Genomic DNA, 23,363 nt, shown 5'->3' with positions numbered 1-23,363 from the left:
CTTTACTAAATGTCAATTGAATCAACACGATTTCATCAGTGAACTAATACCGCACTTTATTGCATCTTGCCTGTTCCAGGTCTCCTGTATATTGCCCGATGTGATTAGTATTCTTCATACACCAAACATTGTCAGATTTCAGAAACATTTAGTTTGCATTGCTTAGAAGGTGCCACTTTGGGCTCCATATTTGTGTGTTAACCCTTATTGCCTTCGTAATCAACTTAAAAATTTGAATTGTCAGTGCATTCACAGAGAGCCTTTTTAAAGTTTCAAATTGGAAGAATGGCTCAGACAATGACAACTGGTTAAAATATTGCTAGACCTGTTAAGTATCGTAAACGATCTGCTGAATGTAAGAGTAATGTGGTTAATTCATATAAAGGAAGCCATATTCTTTTTAGGTCTCGGCTAGCGAAGGCTGCGCTTGCGCAGTCTCGCTCGCGAGATTTAATGACTTGGAGAAGAGGGGCTTGAACCCGCCCCTCTTCTCTCCTCTTCTCCATTGGCTGGCCTCTTAAATGCTGGTCAGCCATTGGAGAAGAGGCTTGTCTCTCCACACAAGCCCTGTCGTTTTGCGATTCGGGGGCGTGTTTTTTGTCGATTTTTCTCTGGGCATGTTGTTCGAGAAAAACACGCCCCCAATCCGAAAACGCCGCTGCCTTTCTCCGAGGCATTTCTGCTTTCACCTCGGAGAGAGGCAGTGGTGTGCTTGTTTTCTTCTGGGAGTAAGCCTCTCTGTATTCAGATGCTGCCTGTGTGCCTGTTTTCTGCCTCGCCGTGTGCTGGAATCCAGAGTTCGTCCCTCTGGGTTGCGTCCACATCCTTCCCCCTGCCTGAATGGGTGACGTAACCGGCGCTCATGTAAGGCGCTACTAATCTCCCCGTGCCGAGATGTGTAATGAAAAAACGGTGCTATGTGGCGCGCTCCAACACCTTCCGGTCGAGTTCACGCTATATCATTGCTTTGTCCGTCGGCTAGACTGCCGACTTTTGTGCTGGAGACCGGAGTTCGTCCCTCGGGGTAGCGGCCACATCCTTCCCCGTGCCTGAATGTGTAACGTGACCGGCGCTCATGTAAAGCGCTACAAATCTCCCCGTGCCTGAATGTGTAATGTAAATACGGGGTTATGTAAAGCGCTCCAATAACTTCCGGGCGAGTTCGCGCCATATAAATATATAACTCTGCCAGCTGGTGCTTTCGTTCTACTGCTGCCTACATCGGGAGAATAAAGGGGGTTAAGAGTGCTGGTTAAGTGTTGTGTGGAGGGTCGCGTCCACATCCTTCCCCGAATGTGTAACGTAACCGGCACTCATGTAAGGCGCTCCAAATCTCCCCGTGCCTGAATGTGTAATGTAAATACGGGGGCATGTAAAGTGCTCCAATACCTTCCGGGCGAGTTCACGCAATATCATTACTTTGCCCGTCGGCTAGACTGCCGACTTTTGTGCTGGAAGCCAGAGTTCGTCCCTCGGGGTCGCATCCACATCCTTCCCCGTGCTTGAATGTGTAACGTAGCCGGCACTCATGCGTGGCGCTCCAAATCTCCCCGTGCCTGATTGTGTAATGTAAATACGAGGTTATGTAAAGTGCTCCAATAACTTCCGGGCGAGTTCGCGCCATATAAATATATAACTCTGCCAGCTGGTGCTTTCGTTCTACTGCTGCCTACATCGGGAGAATAAAGGGGGTTAAGAGTGCTGGTTAAGTGTTGTGTTGAAGATTTGTGGTGGGGGTTATGAGCAATGCCAATAGCTCTAACTTTAACAATGCCGAGACAATTGCATTGTAAATGCTTGTTTTATTATGTGCAAGAAAGAAGGCTGATGTTAAAACAAACTTACTGAATGAAATGTATTGTCCTATGATGAATATATGTTGAAGAAATTTGTTGCCTATTTTCTCAATGATGGATTAAATGAGGAGTAAAAAAGTCGCAATTTACTGCATTTTTGTTCAGTCATTTCAGGGGTTTTTATATGGAAGTCTAGGTTGGGCACAACCCCTGTCTGTTTGCGGTAAGAAGAATCCATGTCAAGAGGAATCAGTTTCCTGTCCCCTGCTTTCCTCCTAGAAACCTTTGTTTTCTGGTGTGCATCCAGTTGATTTCAAACTGGACCCATTCTGCCACAGTGCAATGATATGTGAAGTTAGACTCCAAAATTGAACAGAAGTGTCTCTGGAAAATGGGGTGATCTCAACCCTTTTCTCCTAAGTTCTACCAAATTACTTGGTTTGGAGAACATCTTGTAACCAACCCTAAGCTTTGGCTGAACATATTTTGATTTGCTGGGATTGAATCCTCTGCTTTAAAACCTGTTAAATTTTTATTAAATAAAAAAAGGGGATTAATATAGACACAGAGTAAAAGCTATGGAGAGTTCATAGCTCATTATGTCCCTTTTTGCGGGAGTTCTGTAAAAATCTTTTTTTTTTTTTTTTAAGTCTTGAAACGACCATTATTGGAAGCCCTGGTATTTTTGGGTACGCAGAAATAAGAGGGATTAGTATTTTGGAGAATAACGTGCAAGCACCTTTTCCCTTGCAGTTTCAATGAAAGATGTTCGCTGCTTTGAGTTATAAACACAGAAAGGCAAATACAGTGTCCAGTTCTCACCACTGCACTTGCTGTACAATTACTAAAGCAAATTAATTTTTTACCAGGTAAAGAGATGCTTCACAATGTCACAACTAGACCACTATTAGAGCCGGCAGCTAAAAGCTCTGCGGGGAGTGTAAACTAATGCCAGCATGCAAAGTGCTGCAGAATTGTTCCTTTAGGTTTTTCCTAAAGACACAATGAACTAAAATGTTGCACAGTTTGAACCATTTCTTTAGCCCTTAAGATCTCCAAGCTGCCTCCAGTTGACGTCTCTACTAGTCTAGCCTTTGGGCTTAATGCCTGCCAAAGGAAACTTGGTCACTTTCCTCCCAAAAATGCACGTCCCCGTAATTTGGAGTCATGAGGTTATATTGAGTGAGTTCTCAAATTAGCCAGTAACTCCTGTTCTAATGTGTGTGGTGAGGTATCGGGATTACTAGATTTTTTGGGGTGGGTACTTGGATACAGGGTTTCCACGCTATTAAGTAATGCAGCGTTTTGTATTCATAAAGCACCCAGTGTAGTCATCCAAACATATTTCTGTATTTTTGTATTACGTTATATTAGAGTATATAACACCTAGCATCTCCTAGAGCAGTCCTTGTATGCTGAATTTACCTTCTGCTCTGGAATCAAGTTGTCCAAGGAGTAATTTGGTTATCCAGTTAGAGCATTCCATTACTGGTGTCCCTAGTGCACCTTTCGTAAATGATAGCATCACTCATGGATACTGTCCAGGATCGATTGCCCCAAAAACAACCTTCATATAAAAAGACTGCTTCTTTAGATTTGGCCTAGGCGTGATCAGTCGTGAGGTCCAGCTGTAGGCACTTCCATGGATCTAGTGATATGATCAAGCTGCCAGCTGGCAACAGGTAGCTTCATAGTAGTCCTGCAGGTTAGGGATCCTCAGCTGTCCATCGGCTGGGTCTCTATAGCTTAACTCCCAGTGTAGTCTAAGTCTCTGATCACGCCATATGTAGCACTCTAAGTCCCGCTGTAGTAAATGCAATACTCCAGAGGGGGGACCAGTGGGACTATCTGAAATAGATATATTATCTGGGGAAGTACTGTCATCTTTGTTGCCACAATATACGGCCCAACCACAACAGTGTGTGGCCTCCACCTGCGTAGGCAATCTCGGACGTGCCACAGCAGTGCCGTGTATTGCAGCGAGTTGGTTTTCTGTATACTGGCTGTGAGCTGCAGGCCTGAGTAGGGGATTGTGTCTTGTGCCCAATGGAGGTGATGCGTCCGTTGAAGCGTCTCCGAGGTACCTGACCCAAGGGATAAGTTGAGGGCCTGTAACTTGTGTACGTTCACCTTGAAACCTGATGCTTGGGCAAAGCGTTCTAATTCTGCCAGAAGGGCCGGCAGGGATTCCCCAGGCCTCTCCAGGGTGGCAACTACATCGTCGGCATGAAGGCTAATTTTATGTTCCTCGCCCCCGAACTTCACCCCTGATATTAAGGGATCATCGCGCACTTGTTGGGCCATGGAACATAGACAGCAAAAGGCGCACCACAATTTCAAAGTAGATCAAAATCAGTCCATATACATTCAATTTTTCTTTTTCAAAAAGATCTTCTTTATTTTTCATATGTTAAAATGACATTTACGAGCAGCCAGAGCAGCCGACGCGTTTCGTCCACATGGGACTTCTTCAGGGCGTTAGAGACAGTACATCTGTTTATGTGATTCTTGCTTGAGAATTCAGGGATAACCTTTTCCAGAGTCAATAAATAATAAGTATATCAAAAAATAGAGTGGTGATCTTGTATCGATGGGTAGCAAATGCGCGTCCCGTCTTAGAGAGAATCAAGCGTCCAATGAAGTAAAACCAATGATATAGTGGGATCCCGACTCTTTAGAATGCCAGATTCCGCATCCTCCAGGTCCTAAGTTGCAATCCTCAGGTTTTCAGTGGGGAGGTATTGTGTTAGCGGGTACCAGTCGAGAGCGCACACAGAGGGTGTAATTGAATTTATCACCTATTAACACAAAGGGGAACACACAAATCCGGTGCTGTCCAAGAGGGTTACCGCTAGCTCCGTTTCTTCTAACTTGTTGGGCCATGGGCTGCATGTACAGGGCAAACAGGAGTGGCAAGAGTGGGCATCCCTCTCTTGTGCCTTGTTGGATGGGGAAAGTATGCGATACTAGAACATTCACCCGAACCGAATCATAAAGGTTAGTGTAGCTGCCTAGCACATATTCTATAAAGCACTGCGGCATTCTGTAGTGGCTATGGGTTGCCTTGAGATAGGACCAGTGCACTCTATCGAATGCCTTTTCCGCGTCCACCGAAACTTTCAGACCTGTCTATTAAGTGCAGAAGGTGTTTAGTATTGTCAGAGCACTGAAGGCCCGGGACGAAGCCCGACTGGTCCAGGTCTATCAACCCTGGTAGGTGGGGGAGAGAATCTCTGCACTAAAATACCAGTAAAAATGTTACGGTCCACATTGAGGAGGGATATGGGATGATACGACGCGCAGTCTCGTTTGTCTTTTCCTGACTTGGGTATTACGGTCACTAGTGCCTCTAACATTGTGGAAGGTATTGGAGTGGACGATCCAATCAAGTTGTATACCCTCACCAGCAACGGGGTTAACGTGGCGCAGAAGGTTTTAAAAAAAATTGAAGAAAATCCATCAGGGCCCGGGGACTTCAGCGGTTTTAATTTGGAAATAGCAGAGATGACTTTCACCTGTCTAATTGGAGATTCAAGGACCTCGACTTGGCTCGGGACCAGTACAGCAGTTTTCGCACCTTTCAAGTATTGGACAAGGGCATCTTTAGATAATTTCTGAGCACCATACAAAGAAGCGTAATATTGCCTAAATGTGTCCGCTTTGCTGTGATCAGTAGTTTGCTTATGCCCTAGTTGATCAATAACCGTGGAGATGTTGGATGACTGCCTCTGTGCCCTTAATCTATTGGCCAATAGTCTTCCACTTCTATCCCCTCCCACGTAGAAAGCGTGCCGGAGCCTAAGGGTGGCGTGTTGAGCCCTGTTGATATCTAGGCCAGCTAATTGAACTCTCGCTTCTTTGAGTGACTTATAGACCCTGGGCGCACCCGTTCTCTGATGTATTCGCTCTAATTCTGTTATTGCACTCGATAGTTGCTCTCTTTTCTCTCTCTGAACCTTATTGTCAAACGCAGATATAGCTAGGTACTCCCCACGAACCAACGCCTTTAGGGCGTCCCATACCATAGTAATAGAAGTGTCCGGTGTATCATTAATGGCCAGGTAGTTAATTATGGCTTTAGTGATCTGCTGCGCTACTGTTGGACGCTGCAACATCGTCTCTCTGAGAAGCCACAGCCGGCAGGATGGACAGTGGCTGGAAAGAGATGGGGCTATTGTGAGAAAGTGGCTCTGTATATACTGTTCCCAAATAGGTACAGGGTGTACAGAGTCCACAGTCCCCAAGGGTTTGACAGAGGCTAAACTTAGATATAACCTTACTCTCTAAAGTGGTAGCTTGGTCGAGCAGTAAGGCAGTATCAGAGGACAGTGTAAAGCATTTGTTGTACACACTCAGTCAGCAAATGGTCTCACACACTCAATAACTGAACTCTAGGCCAATGGTTTATATATAAAAAAATATATGCTTGTTTTATTTTAGAACCAACAATTGGAATTAAAATATACTTTATCAGAATGAGATGCTTCATATAAATACTTTTGCAATATGCAATTGGCTTTTGTAAACAGTTATAAGTGGTTGCAATAGACAACTCTATTTTAAACACAACAATGCATTGAGCTCAATGATAAATTCAAGTTATTTGTAAGATTACTTTTTAGATTACTTTTGGAATTCCAGGACTGGATCCTAATTCAGTCCTGGGTCAGTACTCCGAATCAAGTGAAGAAAGTCGACTTAAGTACTGTAATGATTTTTAAACAATATTTAGCTATTTTAAAAGTTGACACTTAGAAAATATTTCAAGGAAAACAGTCAATGATTCCCTATAGAAGAGAATTCAAGTTGCAGGTACAGTATGTTCTAGTTACTTTTGTAATCCAGTACTGGGTGCCTTTATCCAAAACAGGTAAGTAATTACGTTTTCAGATATTATACAATTTTTGAAGAATATTTAAAGATTGCAGAAATCGACACTTAGAAGAAATTTCACAGAAAAACAGTCAATGTTTTCCTAAGAAGAAAATTGGGTTACAGGTAAGTACAGTTGTAAGTATTTTTCAGAGTCAGTGCTGGGCACCAAGATCCAGCACTGGGAGCTCACCTAAGAGCAGGTGAGTAATTTCGTTTTCGTTACTCGGCTGATTTTTGGTGAATATTTTAAGATTTGAAAAGTCCACACTTAGAAGAAATTTCAGGAAAAAGCCAGTCAATGTTACCCTATGAAGAAAATCGAGTTATCGGTTTAAAGGTAAGTACTCGACTGGCAGAGTTGAGGTTCTAGGCATAGACTCAGGGGTCCCCCAGGGTCAGTAAGGTACAGCTGGTTCACCCTCAGCGATTCTAGGGCGGCCGGGTGCAGAGAGAGTTAGGCCCAATGTTATCCTATGAGGGATAGGGGGGCCTTGGTTGGTGGCTGCTGACTAGCAAGCCACGCGGCTCTGGGAGCTGGGCTCCTGGTCACTTACTCAGGGCAAGTGGGGAAGTAGGTAGGTGTAGAGGTTGCACTGCCAGGGCCACTCGGGCGGCTGGGTGCAGGGTGCTTTTGAGCCTTCGGGCGCTCAATTGATTTCAATGGGAAATCTCCGGTTTAGAAAAAGATTGCAAGCTCGGGGGACGAGGACTCTTGAGGTGCCACCACCACTTCGAGAGGTAAGTTGGGTAGTTGGAGGATAGGTAGGTACCCTGGGATTGGACACAGGGGACCGCGGGGCGCCGCGTGCAGGGGTGCCTTTTGGTGAAGGGAAATCTTACTCTCTGTTGATCGCGGTAGGGGGGGCACCTTGTTCTGAGGCTGCAGGCTTCTTCAGGAGTGTCGAGGGAGGTCCTTGGGTGCCGGACTCGGGGTCACAGTCGCCGTGGGGTCTTTGTTCACTCCGGCACTGGCCAGGCTTGGCTGGTGCAGAGTGTGCTGGGTTCGCGGTTCCGGGCTGCTGCCAGGGATTAGAGGTAGGTTTTGAGTAGAGCCTCTACTCATGAGAGTCCCAGGGGCTTAGAGCCAAAAGGTAGCCAGGTCCTCCGAGGTTTGTGAGGTTGCTGGCCACAAGAGATGCCGGGTTGGAGCCGGAGCAGGTTCGAGGGTCGACAGGCCGGTAGGGCTGGGGGCCAAAGCAGTTGGTGTCTTCCTCTTTTTAGCAGCTGCAGGGCAGGTCTTCTTTCTTCTTGCTCTTCTTTGTAGTTTGGAATCTGGAATCTGGGGAAGGAAGGTTCAGGGTGCCCCTAAATACTAGATTTAGGGGCGTTACAGGTAGATGAAGGGCAGGGGCCAATGGGTCCCTGTCCTGGGGTGGGTATACCCCCTATCCTGCCCCTCTCCTGTGGGAGGGGGGCAGGAGCCTAGTCCTGATTGGGCCGGGCTTCCCATCTTCAAGATGGCGAGAGCCCGAAGATGTGCTTCACCTCGCCTCCCCCACCTGAGGGGTGGGGTTGGCAGGCTGGCACATCCCCTGTCCTTATTTGGGGTTTCCGGCCAAGCTTCCCGCCAAAGTGGGGGGTTGCAGTGGCCTGGGGAAGCTCACAGAGGCGGCATGCCTTTGAAGCTTCCCCCTGCCCATACTGGGGGAGGAGATTTAGCACCTCGCCCAGGATGTGCATTGTTGCAGACCCAGGAGAGCAGGGGCTCTCCTACCAAGGGGTCCAGCAACATGTCTGCTGTGTGGCAGCCTAGGCAGCCTCAGAACAGACGTGGATTGTAGGTTTAGGTTTCAGGGGGCCTCTCTAAGAGGCCCTCTGTGGTGCTTTGTACATTAAATCACACATTGGCATCAGTGTGGATTTAATGTGCTGAGCAGTTTGATACCAAACTTCTCAGTCTTCAGTGCTGCCATTATGGTGCTGTGGAGTTCGTCTTTGACAAGCTCCCAGCCCCATTTTCTCTTAGCTGGCAGCACTGCACTTACAGGACACAGGAATGGACCTGGGTACTGTAGGGGCGCAGGGCTCCTGCCTCTGTGTCCACACCACTGGCATAGGGCACCCAGCTAGAGGGGTGGCTGATGTATGCCAGGGCAGTGTAGGTTGTGGGCATGGCACACAGGGATGTGTGCCATGTCGACTCTCTGTTTTGTCTTGTATCCAGACACTCAGCCTGCAAGAGCAGTGTGTGTGTGTTAGGGTACAGGGCCTCTAAGGGTGGCACAATGAGTGCTGCAGCCCTTAGAGGCCTTCCCTGGTCACAATGCCCTGGGTACCTAGGGTACCATTTACCAGGGGCTGACATGTGGCCAGGGTTTGCCAATTTGGGTTTTGGCTGTTAGGCAGTTTTTAGGGAAGGAACACAGGCCCTGGGCACCTGATTGGCAGGAGCCCAGGGCACAACAAGGAAAAGTGCATCAGCTATTAGGCAAAAAAGGGGGGTGGGGTTACTGCAACAGAAACCCACTTTCTTACACCATAGCCAAGCCAAAGGACTCTAAAACATCTCCTAAGGCCTTGGAGCAAAAAACTCAACCCCGCTCGGACCCGAAAAAGTCTGCTCCAAAAGCGGTTGTCGAGGAGGAAGAACTTTTTTGACCGGATCTCGTTGATCCAAAACAGAAAAAATTGCATATCGACCCCAAAACAGGACATGTGGCCACTGTGCCACAAAAGAAGAGGAACAACAGACACTCCTGCAGTGCCTCTGAAGAAAAAAAGACTGTGCCACTTCACCTATAAGACCCTCTTCTCCTGTTCTTCCTACTCCTGTTCTTCCTCCTATACCTCTCACCTCCACAGCCTACACCACTTCCAAGTACACCACCACCACAGGAGAATGATGATGATGTAGGGGGGGCAACAATGAGCCTTTCACTGACCCTGACAATGATGCGGACACGCCACAGGATGACTGGGATGATTATGACGACCCAATAGATCACCCAGATCCCCAGCCATATCCAACAAAACCATCTCCCCCAGATGACAATATTGGATTTGGGCAGCTTGTTAACAGAGCTGCTATTTACCATGGCGTTCACATGTATTCAGACCCTGCAGAGGAGGATATCCTCCTAGACACTTTTGAACTGTCGCAAAAATCTGTACAGATACTGCCAATGCTCAAAGGGGTCATTAAACACGCCCCAGACATATTCAAGGACCCAGTGAGAACTAGAATTCTCAATCCAAGATTGATAAAAAATACAAACCCGCCCCCGATGATCCCACCTACATCAGAGGGCAGCTACCCTTAGACTCACTAGTAGTGTCTAACGCTAGAAAACGCGCCAACTCACAAACCTCCGGTGACGCACCACCTCCGGACAAGGAATCTAAGCTGCTAGATGCCTCTGGCTAAAGAGTTGCCGCCCAAGCAGCCAATCACTGGCACATAGCTAATACCCAAGCACTACTTGCAAGGTATGATAGGGCTCACTATAAAAGCCTAGCAACCCTATTACATCACTTGCCTTATCAAGACTCCGGCAAATGACTTGATTCAGAAAGGCAAATTAATAACCAATGCCTCAATCAAGTGTGCCCTTGATGCAGCCGACACAGTCTCTAGGTCCATTAACACTAGTGTGCTGCTCAGACGACATCCCTGGCTACGTATTTCAGGCTTTAAACAAGAGGTACAAGCCACCATCCTCAACCAGCTGTTCAATCAAGAACAACTCTTTGGACCGGCTGTAGACAGCTCCCTGGAAAAAATGACACGGAGACTGCTAAGTCCATGGGAGCGTTACAGTCTCCATCCACACGTGGTTCCTTTCGTCGCTCCTTTTATAGAGGAGGATCTAAAAACATGGGAACAGACTCTACCTCCACTTCTTACAAAAATAAAACACAAACCTCCCCAATAGAGGATATTTTAGAGGAGGATACAGGGGAAATAACAAAGGAAGAGGCCGAGGTAACAATAACACCCGGACCTCCCTCGCTACTAAACAATGACTTCCCTCCGCTCCCCTCAGACCATTCCACTCCGGTTGTGGGAAGACTTTCACAGTTCCTGCCTGTCTGGAACTCCATTACAACAGACAAGTGGGTAAGACAAATTATCTAGTATGGTTACTGTCTGGAACATACAGCAACCCCACCCACCATACCACCCAAACAGCGTCCAATGTCCACAGAACATCTCACGCTCTTAAAACAGGAGGTTCTCTCACTACTTCAAAAGCAAGCAATAGAACCAGTTCCCTTACAGCATCAAGGAACAGGGGTTTACTCGCTGTATTTCCTAATCCCCAAAAATGACTGCACCCTCAGGCCAATACTCGACCTCAGACCGCTCAATCTTTACATACACTCAGATCATTTCCACTTGATCACTCTTCAACAGGTTCTTCCACTACTTCAACGAGGCGACTTCCTTGCCACACTAGATCTCAAGGATGCCTACTTTCATATTCCCATTCACCCCGCTCACAGGAAAAATCTAAGATTCATGGTGGACGGACAATACTACTAATTCACAGTCCTTCCCTTTGGCGTTACCACCGCGCCCAGAGTGTTCACAAAATGTCTGGCGGTAGTAGCAGCACACCTCGGAAGACAGCAAATCCATTTCTTTCCATACCTCGACGACTGGCTGATAAAAGCCAAGTCACAAAAACAGTGTTCATCACACTTACCAAACCATCCAGCTGCTACACAACTTTGGATTCAAAATAAACTACACCAAGTCACATCTCCAGCCCTTCCACATACATCAGTATCTAGGAGCTACAATAGACACCTCCAGAGCTCTGGCATATCCCACTCCAGCCAGGATAGCCAGTATGCAAGCCCTGGTTGCAAAATTTCTACAACAGCACTCCCTCCCAGCAAGGGTATTCCTGCAACTCCTAGGAATGATGATGGCCTGTTGCATATTTATTGTACCTCATGCAAGACTTCAAATGCGCCCCTTACAGGAATGCCTAGCACGTCAGTGGTACCAGGCCCAAGGACAACTAACAGATCTGGTGTTGGTGAACGGCCGCACACATCGCTCTCTGCAGTGGTGGAACATACAAAACCTGTCCAAAGGGCGGCCGTTCCTCAAGCCAGTTCCACAGATAGTGCTAACAGCAGATGCATCACTCACAGGTTGGGTAGCCCATCTCCTAAAACATACAATTCAAGGCAAATGGACGACTCAACAAAAAGTGCTCCATATCAATCACCTGGAATTACTAGCAATATTCCCAGCACTCAAATCATTCCAACTACATCTACAACACAGTCATGTATTACACACAAAAACAGGGGGGCATACATTCTTTGCAGCTATCCCAGCTCGCACAAAGCATTTGGAGATTTTCCATTCCACAAAACATATGCCTGCTTGCTGAACACCTTCCAGGAGTTCACAATCAGATTGCAGATCTGCTCAGTCAACAGATACAGCAAATACACGAATGGGAACTTCATCCCCAAGTTCTTCAACCATTTTTTCAGTTGTGGGGTCAACCAGAAATAGATCTGTTCGCCACACACGCAAACGCAAAATGCCCAACCTTCGCCGCCAGGTTTCCACACCCGTTATCCAAAGGCAATGTGATATGGATGAATTGGTCAGGCAGATTTGTGTACGCTTTTCCGCCCCTCTCACTGATTCCCCCAAGTGTACGCAAACTCAAACAACAGTCTCTAAAAATGATCCTGGTGGCTCCCACATGGGCACGTCAACCTTGGTTCACGACCCTGTTGGAACTCTCAGTAGTTCCACACCAAAAACTACGCCTCTCCCCAACATTGCTAACGCAGAACCGTGGAAAGATAAGACACCCCAACCCAGGTCAGCTGAATCTAGCAATCTGGCTCCTGAAGTCCTAGAGTTCGGTTATCTTAACCTTCCACCGGACTATATGAATATTAAACAAGCCAGACGTCCAACTACTAGAGCTTGCTATGCTGCAAAATGGAAAAGATTTGTCATCTACTGCAACAACAATCATATTGATCCGCTGAATGCTTCCATTTAGGACATCATTTGTTACTTGTTACACTTGCAAAGATGTAATCTGGCATATTCATCCATAAAGTTACATCTCGCAGCACTTGCAGCTTATTTATAAAATAGACAACACTTGTCACTATTTCGAGTGCCTGCAATTAAAGCGTTTATGGAGGGCCTTAAAAGAATAATTCCTCCCAGATTGCCACCCTCTCCGGTGTGGAATTTTAACATTCTTCTTACCAGGCTCATGGGTCCCCCATTTGAACCTCTACATAAATGTGAACTTCAATTCCTCACATGGAAAGTAGCTTTCCTTGTTGCAATTACCTCTCTCAGGAGAGTAAGTGAGATCCAGGCTTTAACCATACAAGAACCATTCTTAGAAATGCATCGTAACAAGGTGGTTCTCAGAACAAATCCAACATTCCTTCCCAAAGTCATCTCTGCTTTTCATCTAAACCAATCAGTTGAGTTACCTGTGTTTTTCCAAAACCCAGATTAAGTAGCAGAGAGAGCCCTTCACACGCTAGACGTTAAAAGAGCACTACTAGATTACATCGACAGGACTAAGCCCTTTCGAAAAAGAAAACAACTCTTTGTAGACTTCACTCCACCTCATAAGGGTAACCCCATCTCCAAAGCTGGGATCGCCAGGTGGATAGTAAAATGTATTCAAATATGCTACCAAAATGCTAATCGCACATTAACAATTCCCCATAGAGCGCATTCAACACGCAAACTAGGGGCTTAAATGGCATTCTTAGGGAACATCCCCTTAGATGACATATGTAAAGCAGCAACATAGTCTACACTGCACACATTCACCAAACACTGCTGTGTTGACGTGCAGGCTAAACAAGCTTCTGTAGGCCAAGCTGTTCTTAAAACACTTTTTCAAAACACTGCAACGGACACAGTTGACCACCACTACGGGAGACACTGCTGTGCAGTCTATGCACAGTGTACGATCTGCAGCTCATATGCCTCGGACGGAAAATGCTTCTTACCAGTATGCATCTGTTCTTGGCATGTAGAGCTGCAGATTAGTACACGCCCACCAGCCTCCCCGGGACCTGTATTTGTTCCAGTATTAGCTTCATTAGATACATTCACATGGACATCTTTTCTATTTCTTACTGACTCCATCATTTCCCATAATGGTGAAAAACAATCTGAGGATGGAGTCGATGCCCATGCGCACTATCGTCCAAGGGAGGAGTCACCTATTTTGTGACTACAAAAGACTTCTTCCAAGACAACAACAAGGTGCAAGCATCCGAGCCCAACACCAGATGGCGATCTAATGCACTGTGTACGAATCTGCAGCTCTACATGCCAAGAACAGATGCATACTGGTAAGAAGCATTTTCCTTTGAGATTCATCATTTGTTGGCACGGTAATTGGTTGAGATACTGTGTGAATTAGGACTAACAAGATCACTGCTTTTTAAACTTTTTATTTTTCTTTGCGAATTGATTGCTTCAAATAACAGAAGATAAAGTAGAAACAAGTCCTGACTGACCTGATGGCAAACGACTTACGAGATTTGTGGGCCATTCTTTCATTGAATGCGGAGTCTAAATTTAGTTGTAAAAGAATTTGTCCACTCACAGAAAGCTATGTACATCTCCGTTTCAATGTCCGGAAGGTTTGAGATTGGTTTTCAGTTATTTTGATGTAAATTATTTCACTTTTGTTTTTCATACAAATCTAGGGTCGTTTTATTATGTTCCTGCAAATAGGACGAGGATCTTCATATCAGCTTAGTGCATTGAGGCCTCTGATAAGAGAGTAAGGCTGATCTGTCCTGGTGCCCAAAAGTTTGATAAGTTGCAAGTGTTTGGTTTGCATTTCCTAAACATTTTGTAATCTTTCTAATTAATTCAATAATATATAAATCGATTTGAAATAGAGTGAAACAAGGTTTAAGTACTGCATAAATTATTGTATTTGAGTCTCTCTTCTGTTTGTTCTTAAGCAATTTTCCATGTTTCCTTGCTTGCAGGAAGGCGGTCTGCTCAGGTGGTTAAGCATTGGGTTCGGAGTCAGGAATTCCAGGGAACAAGCCCTGGCTCTCCCCTGACCCCACACGTTATCATGGGTAAGTCACAGTCCTCTTGCATTAAGTTCACACTTGTTGGCTGTCAACAGCTTGTGCACAATGCATGGGCATTTCTACTATAGATATAAGAAAAAATAAAGCTGCAAATTAGCCAGCATGACAAATCATTTATCAACTATTTTTCCTTAGTCTTGTAATGCAGCTTATTTAAATAGGCAACATTTAATAGTAAATGCAATATGTTTTAGGTAGTCTTTCTCTTTATCTTGAAACATTGTGTGCTGAACGAGATAGTTTAGATAATTCAGGTAAGTAGGAAGCTGGTTCTTTATATAGTGGACCAAAAGGAGGCACACTGTGTAAAAAGTCTAGGCAAGCCACAATTGGTTTACAGAGGCAACAATTGTAACCCAAATTCTCTCTTGTGGTAATGTGGGCGAGCAGTTAGGCTTATCAGAGGGTAGTGTTAAGCATTTGTTGTACTCACAGAGGCAATAAATGAGACACACACTCGAGAATAAATCTAGGACCAATTTAGAAAAATAAATCGTATTTTTATGTATATTTTCATACCGAGAAATGTATCATATAGTAAGTACTTTTTAGGTCTCGCCTGGCATAGGCTGCGCAGACATGCGCAGTCTCGCTGGCGAGATTGAATGAGTTAGGGTAGATTTCAGTTGCGGGGTTTAAACCCCGCGCCTCTTGTCCATTGGCTGGCGTCACCGTTTGTTCAACGGTGGCTAGCCATTGCAAAAGAGCGTCTAGTGACGTACACTTTTCTCTTTTATAGCCGTCCCAGTTGGACTGGCTCGGTTGCTTTACGTGTGTGGTAAAAGCTTTCTTATCTTTATGGGGCCATGTGTTTCAAACACATGGCCCCATAAAGACAAGAAACCTTTCATGGCAGAAGGAAAGCAGGCCACATGTTTATTTTTGCATCGCGCTTAAAGTGACAGCGCGATACAAAAATAAACAGTGGCGGACTGGCGAGCGCTTTTTTTTTTGCGTGCGGTTTTTCCTTGTTCTCCATCGGTGTCTTTCTCTCTTGGGAGGCCTATGGGTCCATCTCTTTTCCTCTCGCACTTCCCTCGTCTCCCCCTTCCCTCAGTACCTGTCCCCTCACCTCTCCTATCTCTGTCACGAGCCTGGCTCTCTCACCCCAGTCATAGTGTTCTGTTGTCAGGCCTGTGAAGGCAGAGTCCCGCGCCCTCCCCACCCCCTCTTTTTTGAGCCTCGAGGAAGTGCAGCGAGGGTTTAAGAGACTGGCCGACTGTGGGGTAATTAGAGGGCGGGCCCTGCGGGACCTGCCGGGGAGGTGGCAGCAGGAGAGAGGCCTCTGCCTCCGGCCCTGCCCACTCGCCCATTGCAGCTAGAGATGAGCGGAGCAGTACGGCGGCGGCGGCAGAGCGGAGCCCCGGGACCGGCATGGCCTCATCGATGCTCGAGGCAGGTAAAACTCCCGCTCCTCTTACTGCTTCCTTCTCCTATGCTGTGGGGTGCTGGGCAGGACAGCGGTGAGCGGAGCAGTATTGTGGCGGTTGCAGAGCGGAGCTCCGGTCCCGGCATGGCCTCATCAATGCTCAAGGCAGGTAACTCTCCCGCTCCTCTTACTGTTTCCTTCTCCTATGCTTTGGGTTGCTGGGCAGGACAGCAGCCTCAGGGACGCGCTCCGCGACTAGCGCCTGAGCACATAGCCTGCCGGTGCGGCGCTATATGCGCACACCTTGTTTCTGCCTGTTATGGTGATCAGCGCTAAAGTGGAGTAGCCGGTGCGGCTTCTTTCAGTACTTGAGAGGTTGGAATACTCTCTCTAGGTATCAACAAGTGCTGTTACTGGGAGCCCAGGGGTACTCGCAGCTGCTAGCTGTTTGAAGCACTTTATTAACACACATTGTTTCTGCCTGTCATTTTGATCCGTGATAATGCGTGGGTATGAAGTGTAGAGTGTCGCAGTACTTGAGAGGTCGAAGTACCCCGAGTATTGAGTAGGAAGAGCGGTGTCCTCAGTACAGTACAGACGTTTTTGTTTCCTACCAGGGAAGGTTCCTCTTTTGTGCAGCTGGCTCCTGGTCTTTTCCAGCACTCTCCATGGTTTCACACTCCGACTTTTCCCTCCCTAAGCGCAAGCAACTCTCCCGCGCCAGGACAGGAGTTCCCAACCCCAAAGTTGACGTCACGAACACGCTTGAGTCACGTGACAATCAGGGACCACTCAGTGAGTCTAGACAACCAAGCCAAACATAATTGCCCTCTCCTTCTAAAGCAGGAGCTGCTTGAGTGATCGGCGAGTTCAGCTAGCTGGGTGTGCTATTGGTTAAAGGTGCCGGAAGTGGGCGGGAAGATCGGTCAGCAAAAAAATAAACTAAAATAAAATCACGCAGAAAATGATAGACCAGCATTAAAAATGCAATAGGTCTCACCTTTCATTAAGTTAAAGCCATTTGCTTTGCTATACAATACCATTAGCAAAGCAAATGGCTTTAACTTAATCAAAGGCGCGAGACCTATTGCATTTTCAATGCTTGTTTTTAAACATGAATCTTTACAGGTAAGTAAAATAGTACACTTCAATGCTTCTTTACGCAGCAGGGTTTCCCTATGGGAGAAAAGGCATATGTTGCATACAGTACTTTGCGATCGGTTTCGGGGGGGAGGAGGGGGTCTCCTTCGGGACTTGGGGGTCATAGGGGGCCAAGGTTCAAAGTATCACCAGCAGTTACTCTTTACCTGTCCTGGGGTGTCTGGGTGCAGAGGTGCTGGTTGGGTTGGTAGCTCTGTGCACCACACCAGTTTAAAGAAGGGGGATCACCGAGAAACAGGCTGCAGAGGGGGACTTGGGAACAAGTCTGACAGCTTCCAACTGGGGGGCTCGGGTCATAAGGATCCTGGAAACATGGGGCACAGCTGGTTCTTTAGTACTTAGGCTGGGACGCTCAGGTGCAGAGTAGAAAGTTTGGTTGGGCTCTGTGTGTCCTAGTGTCTTGTGGTTGGCAGTCTTAGCCGGTTGGGGGTGAACTCTGGAAGTGTTCTCTGCGATGCTGATGTCCCTCAATGGCTGCTTGGTCTCTGTGCAATGACAATCTGGGTTGGACTCTCTCAGGCTCTGTTTGCTGCAAAGTGTCCGGTACCTCGGGTATTTGTCCTGTGCGGCTCAGGTTAGCCCTGGTGTCCTTTCACTTGGCGGGGGGGGGGGGGGGGGACAGATCTGACCTTCAGGAGCACAGGGTCCTCTTCCTGGGAAACTGCTGCAGTGGGCTGTCTGGGAAGCGGCAACTCGGTAGACCGGACTTTGCATTTTTGGTGCCTGCGGAGTGCAGGGGAGTAGCTCTACTCCAAGGGAGATTGCTGGCAATTTGCAAAGGGCTTGCTGTCCTTGGAATCTGGTTGTAGGAATGTGCCCCTTTTTGCATGGTTGCATACCCCCTCCCTTTTTTTTTTTTGTGCCTGATGTTGATGCTCTTTTACTAAGTGTGCCCTGGGTTCCTGCCAACCAGGTACCCAGGGCCTATGTTCTTTCCCTAAAACTGTAGCATTGCAAACTCAATTGGCAACTCTGGCCACATGTAAGTCCTCTGTTAAAGGTACCATGGGCACTGTGACCAGGGAAGGCCTCTTAAGGGATACAGCACATATTGTGCCAGCCTTAGAGGCCGAGTTCTTACACACACACACACACACACACACACTCACTCACTCACTCACTCACTCACTCACTCACTCTGACTCACTCTGACTCACTCTGACTCACTCACTCTGACTCACTCACTCTGACTCACTCACTCTGACTCACTCACTCTGACTCACTCACTCTGACTCACTCACTCTGACTCACTCACTCTGACTCACTCACTCTGACTCACTCACTCTGACTCACTCACTCTGACTCACTCACTCTGACTCACTCACTCTGACTCACTCACTCTGACTCACTCACTCTGACTCACTCACTCTGACTCACTCACTCTGACTCACTCACTCTGACTCACTCACTCTGACTCACTCACTCTGACTCACTCACTCTGACTCACTCACTCTGACTCACTCACTCTGACTCACTCACTCTGACTCACTCACTCTGACTCACTCACTCTGACTCACTCACTCTGACTCACTCACTCTGACTCACTCACTCTGACTCACTCACTCTGACTCACTCACTCTGACTCACTCACTCTGACTCACTCTGACTCACTCTGACTCACTCTGACTCACTCACTCACTCTGACTCACTCACTCACTCTGACTCACTCACTCACTCTGACTCACTCACTCACTCTGACTCACTCACTCACTCTGACTCACTCACTCACTCTGACTCACTCACTCACTCTGACTCACTCACTCACTCTGACTCACTCACTCACTCTGACTCTGACTCACTCACTCTGACTCTGACTCACTCACTCTGACTCACTCACTCACTCTGACTCACTCACTCACTCTGACTCACTCACTCACTCTGACTCACTCACTCTGACTCTGACTCACTCACTCTGACTCTGACTCACTCACTCTGACTCACTCACACTCACTCACTCTCACTCACTCTGACTCACTCACTCACTCACTCTGACTCACTCACTCACTCTGACTCACTCACTCACTCACTCTGACTCACTCACTCTGACTCACTCACTCACTTTGACTCACTCACTCACTCTGACTCACTCACTCACTCTGACTCACTCACTCACTCACTCACTCACTCACTCACTCACTCACTCACTCACTCACTCACACTCACTCACTCACTCACTCACTCACTCACTCTCACTCACTCACTCTCACTCACTCTGACTCACTCACTCACTCACTCACTCTGACTCACTCACTCACTCACTCTGACTCACTCACTCACTCACTCACTCACTCACTCTGACTCACTCACTCACTCTGATTCACTCACTCACTCACTCACTCACTCACTCACTCTGACTCACTCTGACTCACTCTGACTCACTCACTCACTCTGACTCACTCACTCACTCACTCTGACTCACTCACTCACTCACTCTGACTCACTCACTCACTCACTCTGACTCACTCACTCTGACTCACTCACTCTGACTCACTCATTCACTCTGACTCACTCACTCACTCTGACTCACTCACTCACTCACTCACTCACTCTGACTCACTCACTCACTCTGACTCACTCACTCACTCACTCACTCACTCACTCTGACTCACTCACTCACTCTCACTCACTCACTCTCACTCACTCTCACTCACTCTGACTCACTCACACTCACTCACTCTCACTCACTCTGACTCACTCACTCACTCACTCTGACTCACTCACTCACTCTGACTCACTCACTCACTCACTCTGACTCACTCACTCTGACTCACTCACTCACTTTGACTCACTCACTCACTCTGACTCACTCACTCACTCTGACTCACTCACTCACTCTGACTCACTCACTCACTCTGACTCACTCTGACTCACTCTGACTCACTCTGACTCACTCACTCACTCTGACTCACTCTGACTCACTCACTCACTCTGACTCACTCACTCACTCTGACTCACTCACTCACTCTGACTCACTCACTCACTCACTCACTCTGACTCACTCACTCACTCACTCTGACTCACTCACTCACTCTGACTCACTCACTCACTCACTCACTCACTCACTCTGACTCACTCACTCACTCTGACTCACTCACTCACTCTGACTCACTCACTCACTCTGACTCACTCACTCACTCTGACTCACTCACTCACTCACTCTGACTCACTCACTCACTCTGACTCACTCACTCACTCTGACTCACTCACTCACTCACTCTGACTCACTCACTCACTCACTCACTCACTCTCACTCACTCACTCACTCTCACTCACTCACTCACTCACTCTGACTCACTCACTCACTCACTCACTCACTCTGACTCACTCACTCACTCTCACTCACTCACTCACTCTCACTCACTCTGACTCACTCATTCTCACTCACTCTGACTCACTCACTCACACTCACTCTGACTCACTCACTCACTCACTCTGACTCACTCACTCACTCTCACTCACTCACTCACTCTCACTCACTCTGACTCACTCACTCACTCTCACTCACTCTGACTCACTCACTCACTCTCACTCACTCTGACTCACTCACACTCACTCACTCTCACTCACTCTGACTCACTCACTCACTCTGACTCACTCACTCACTCACTCACTCACTCTGACTCACTCACTCACTCTGACTCACTCACTCACTCTGACTCACTCACTCACTCTGACTCACTCACTCACTCTGACTCACTCACTCACTCACTCACTCTGACTCACTCACTCACTCTGACTCACTCACTCACTCTGACTCACTCACTCACTCTGACTCACTCACTCACTCACTCTGACTCACTCACTCACTCACTCTGACTCACTCACTCACTCACTCTCACTCACTCACTCACTCTCACTCACTCACTCACTCACTCTGACTCACTCACTCACTCACTCACTCACTCTGACTCACTCACTCACTCTCACTCACTCACTCACTCTCACTCACTCTGACTCACTCATTCTCACTCACTCTGACTCACTCACTCACACTCACTCTGACTCACTCACTCACTCACTCTGACTCACTCACTCACTCTCACTCACTCACTCACTCTCACTCACTCTGACTCACTCACTCACTCTCACTCACTCTGACTCACTCACTCACTCTCACTCACTCTGACTCACTCACACTCACTCACTCTCACTCACTCTGACTCACTCACTCACTCACTCTGACTCACTCACTCACTCTGACTCACTCACTCACTCACTCTGACTCACTCACACTCACTCACTCTGACTCACTCACACTCACTCACTCTCACTCACTCTGACTCACTCACTCACTCACTCTGACTCACTCACTCACTCACTCTGACTCACTCACTCTGACTCACTCACTCTGACTCACTCACTCACTCTGACTCACTCACTCACTCTGACTCACTCACTCACTCTGACTCACTCACTCACTCTGACTCACTCACTCACTCTGACTCACTCACTCACTCTGACTCACTCTGACTCACACTCACTCACTCACTCACTCACTCACTCACTCACTCACTCACTCACTCACTCACTCACTCACTCACTCACTCACTCTGACTCACTCACTCACTCACTCACTCTGACTCACTCACTCACTCTGACTCACTCACTCACTCACTCACTCTGACTCACTCTGACTCACTCTGACTCACTCACTCACTCTGACTCACTCACTCACTCTGACTCACTCACTCACTCTGACTCACTCACTCACTCTGACTCACTCACTCACTCTGACTCACTCACTCACTCTGACTCACTCATTCACTCTGACTCACTCACTCACTCACTCACTCACTCACTCACTCACTCACTCTGACTCACTCACTCACTCACTCATTCACTCACTCTGACTCACTCACTCACTCTGACTCACTCTGACTCACTCACTCACTCTCACTCACTCACTCTCACTCACTCTGACTCACTCACTCACTCACTCACTCTGACTCACTCACTCACTCTGACTCACTCACTCACTCACTCTGACTCACTCATTCTGACTCACTCACTCACTCTGACTCACTCACTCATTCTGACTCACTCACTCACTCTGACTCACTCACTCACTCTGACTCACTCACTCACTCTGACTCACTCACTCACTCACTCTGACTCACTCACTCACTCTGACTCACTCACTCACTCTGACTCACTCACTCACTCTGACTCACTCTGACTCACTCTGACTCACTCACTCACTCTGACTCACTTACTCACTCTGACTCACTCACTCACTTTGACTCACTCTGACTCACTCACTCTGACTCACTCACTCTGACTCACTCACTCTGACTCACTCACTCTGACTCACTCACTCACTCACTCACTCACTCACTCACTCACTCACTCACTCACTCACTCACTCTCACTCACTCACTCACTCACTCACTCACTCACTCACTCACTCACTCACTCTGACTCACTCACTCACTCTCACTCACTCACTCACTCTGACTCACTCACTCACTCTCACTCACTCTGACTCACTCACTCACTCACTCTGACTCACTCACACTCACTCACTCTGACTCACTCACTCACTCACTCTGACTCACTCACTCACTCACTCACTCACTCTGACTCACTCACACTCACTCACTCTCACTCACTCTGACTCACTCACTCTGACTCACTCACTCTGACTCACTCACTCTGACTCACTCACTCTGACTCACTCACTCACTCACTCTCACTCACTCACTCACTCACTCACTCTGACTCACTCACTCACTCACTCACTCACTCACTCTGACTCACTCTGACTCACTCACTCACTCACTCTGACTCACTCACTCACTCACTCTGACTCACTCACTCTGACTCACTCACTCACTGACTCACTCACTCTGACTCACTCACTCACTCACTCTGACACTCACTCACTCACTCACTCTGACTCACTCTGACTCACTCACTCACTCACTCTGATTCACTCACTCACTCACTCTGATTCACTCACTCACTCACTCTGACTCACTCACTCACTCACTCACTCTGACTCACTCACTCACTCACTCTGACTCACTCACTCACTGACACTCACTCTCACTCACTCTCACTCACACACACTGCGTGCTTTGGTGCAGAAC

The 23,363-nt window shown here is 47.5% G+C and overlaps 1 protein-coding gene across 2 annotated transcripts in view; it reads left to right on the top strand.

Annotated features, from left to right (window-relative positions):
* SCAF8 (SR-related CTD associated factor 8) overlaps positions 1-23,363 on the top strand; it is a 1,763,249-nt gene that overhangs the window by 266,428 nt on the left and 1,473,458 nt on the right. For both annotated transcript variants that reach the window (XR_014963046.1, XM_085611536.1), the window contains exon 6: positions 14,634-14,729. Coding sequence is in view for 1 of the 2 variants with exons in the window: in XM_085611536.1 (XP_085467662.1) it covers positions 14,634-14,729 (96 nt within the window). In the remaining variant the exon portion in view is untranslated. The remainder of the gene's footprint in view (positions 1-14,633; positions 14,730-23,363) is intronic.

The sequence above is a fragment of the Triturus cristatus genome, chromosome 6 (genome assembly GCF_964204655.1).
Source record: "Triturus cristatus chromosome 6, aTriCri1.1, whole genome shotgun sequence".
In the NCBI taxonomy this organism is placed as follows: domain Eukaryota; kingdom Metazoa; phylum Chordata; class Amphibia; order Caudata; family Salamandridae; genus Triturus; species Triturus cristatus.
The sequence above is the reverse complement of the archived record's forward strand: the minus strand, read 5'-3'. Positions and strand labels throughout refer to the sequence as shown.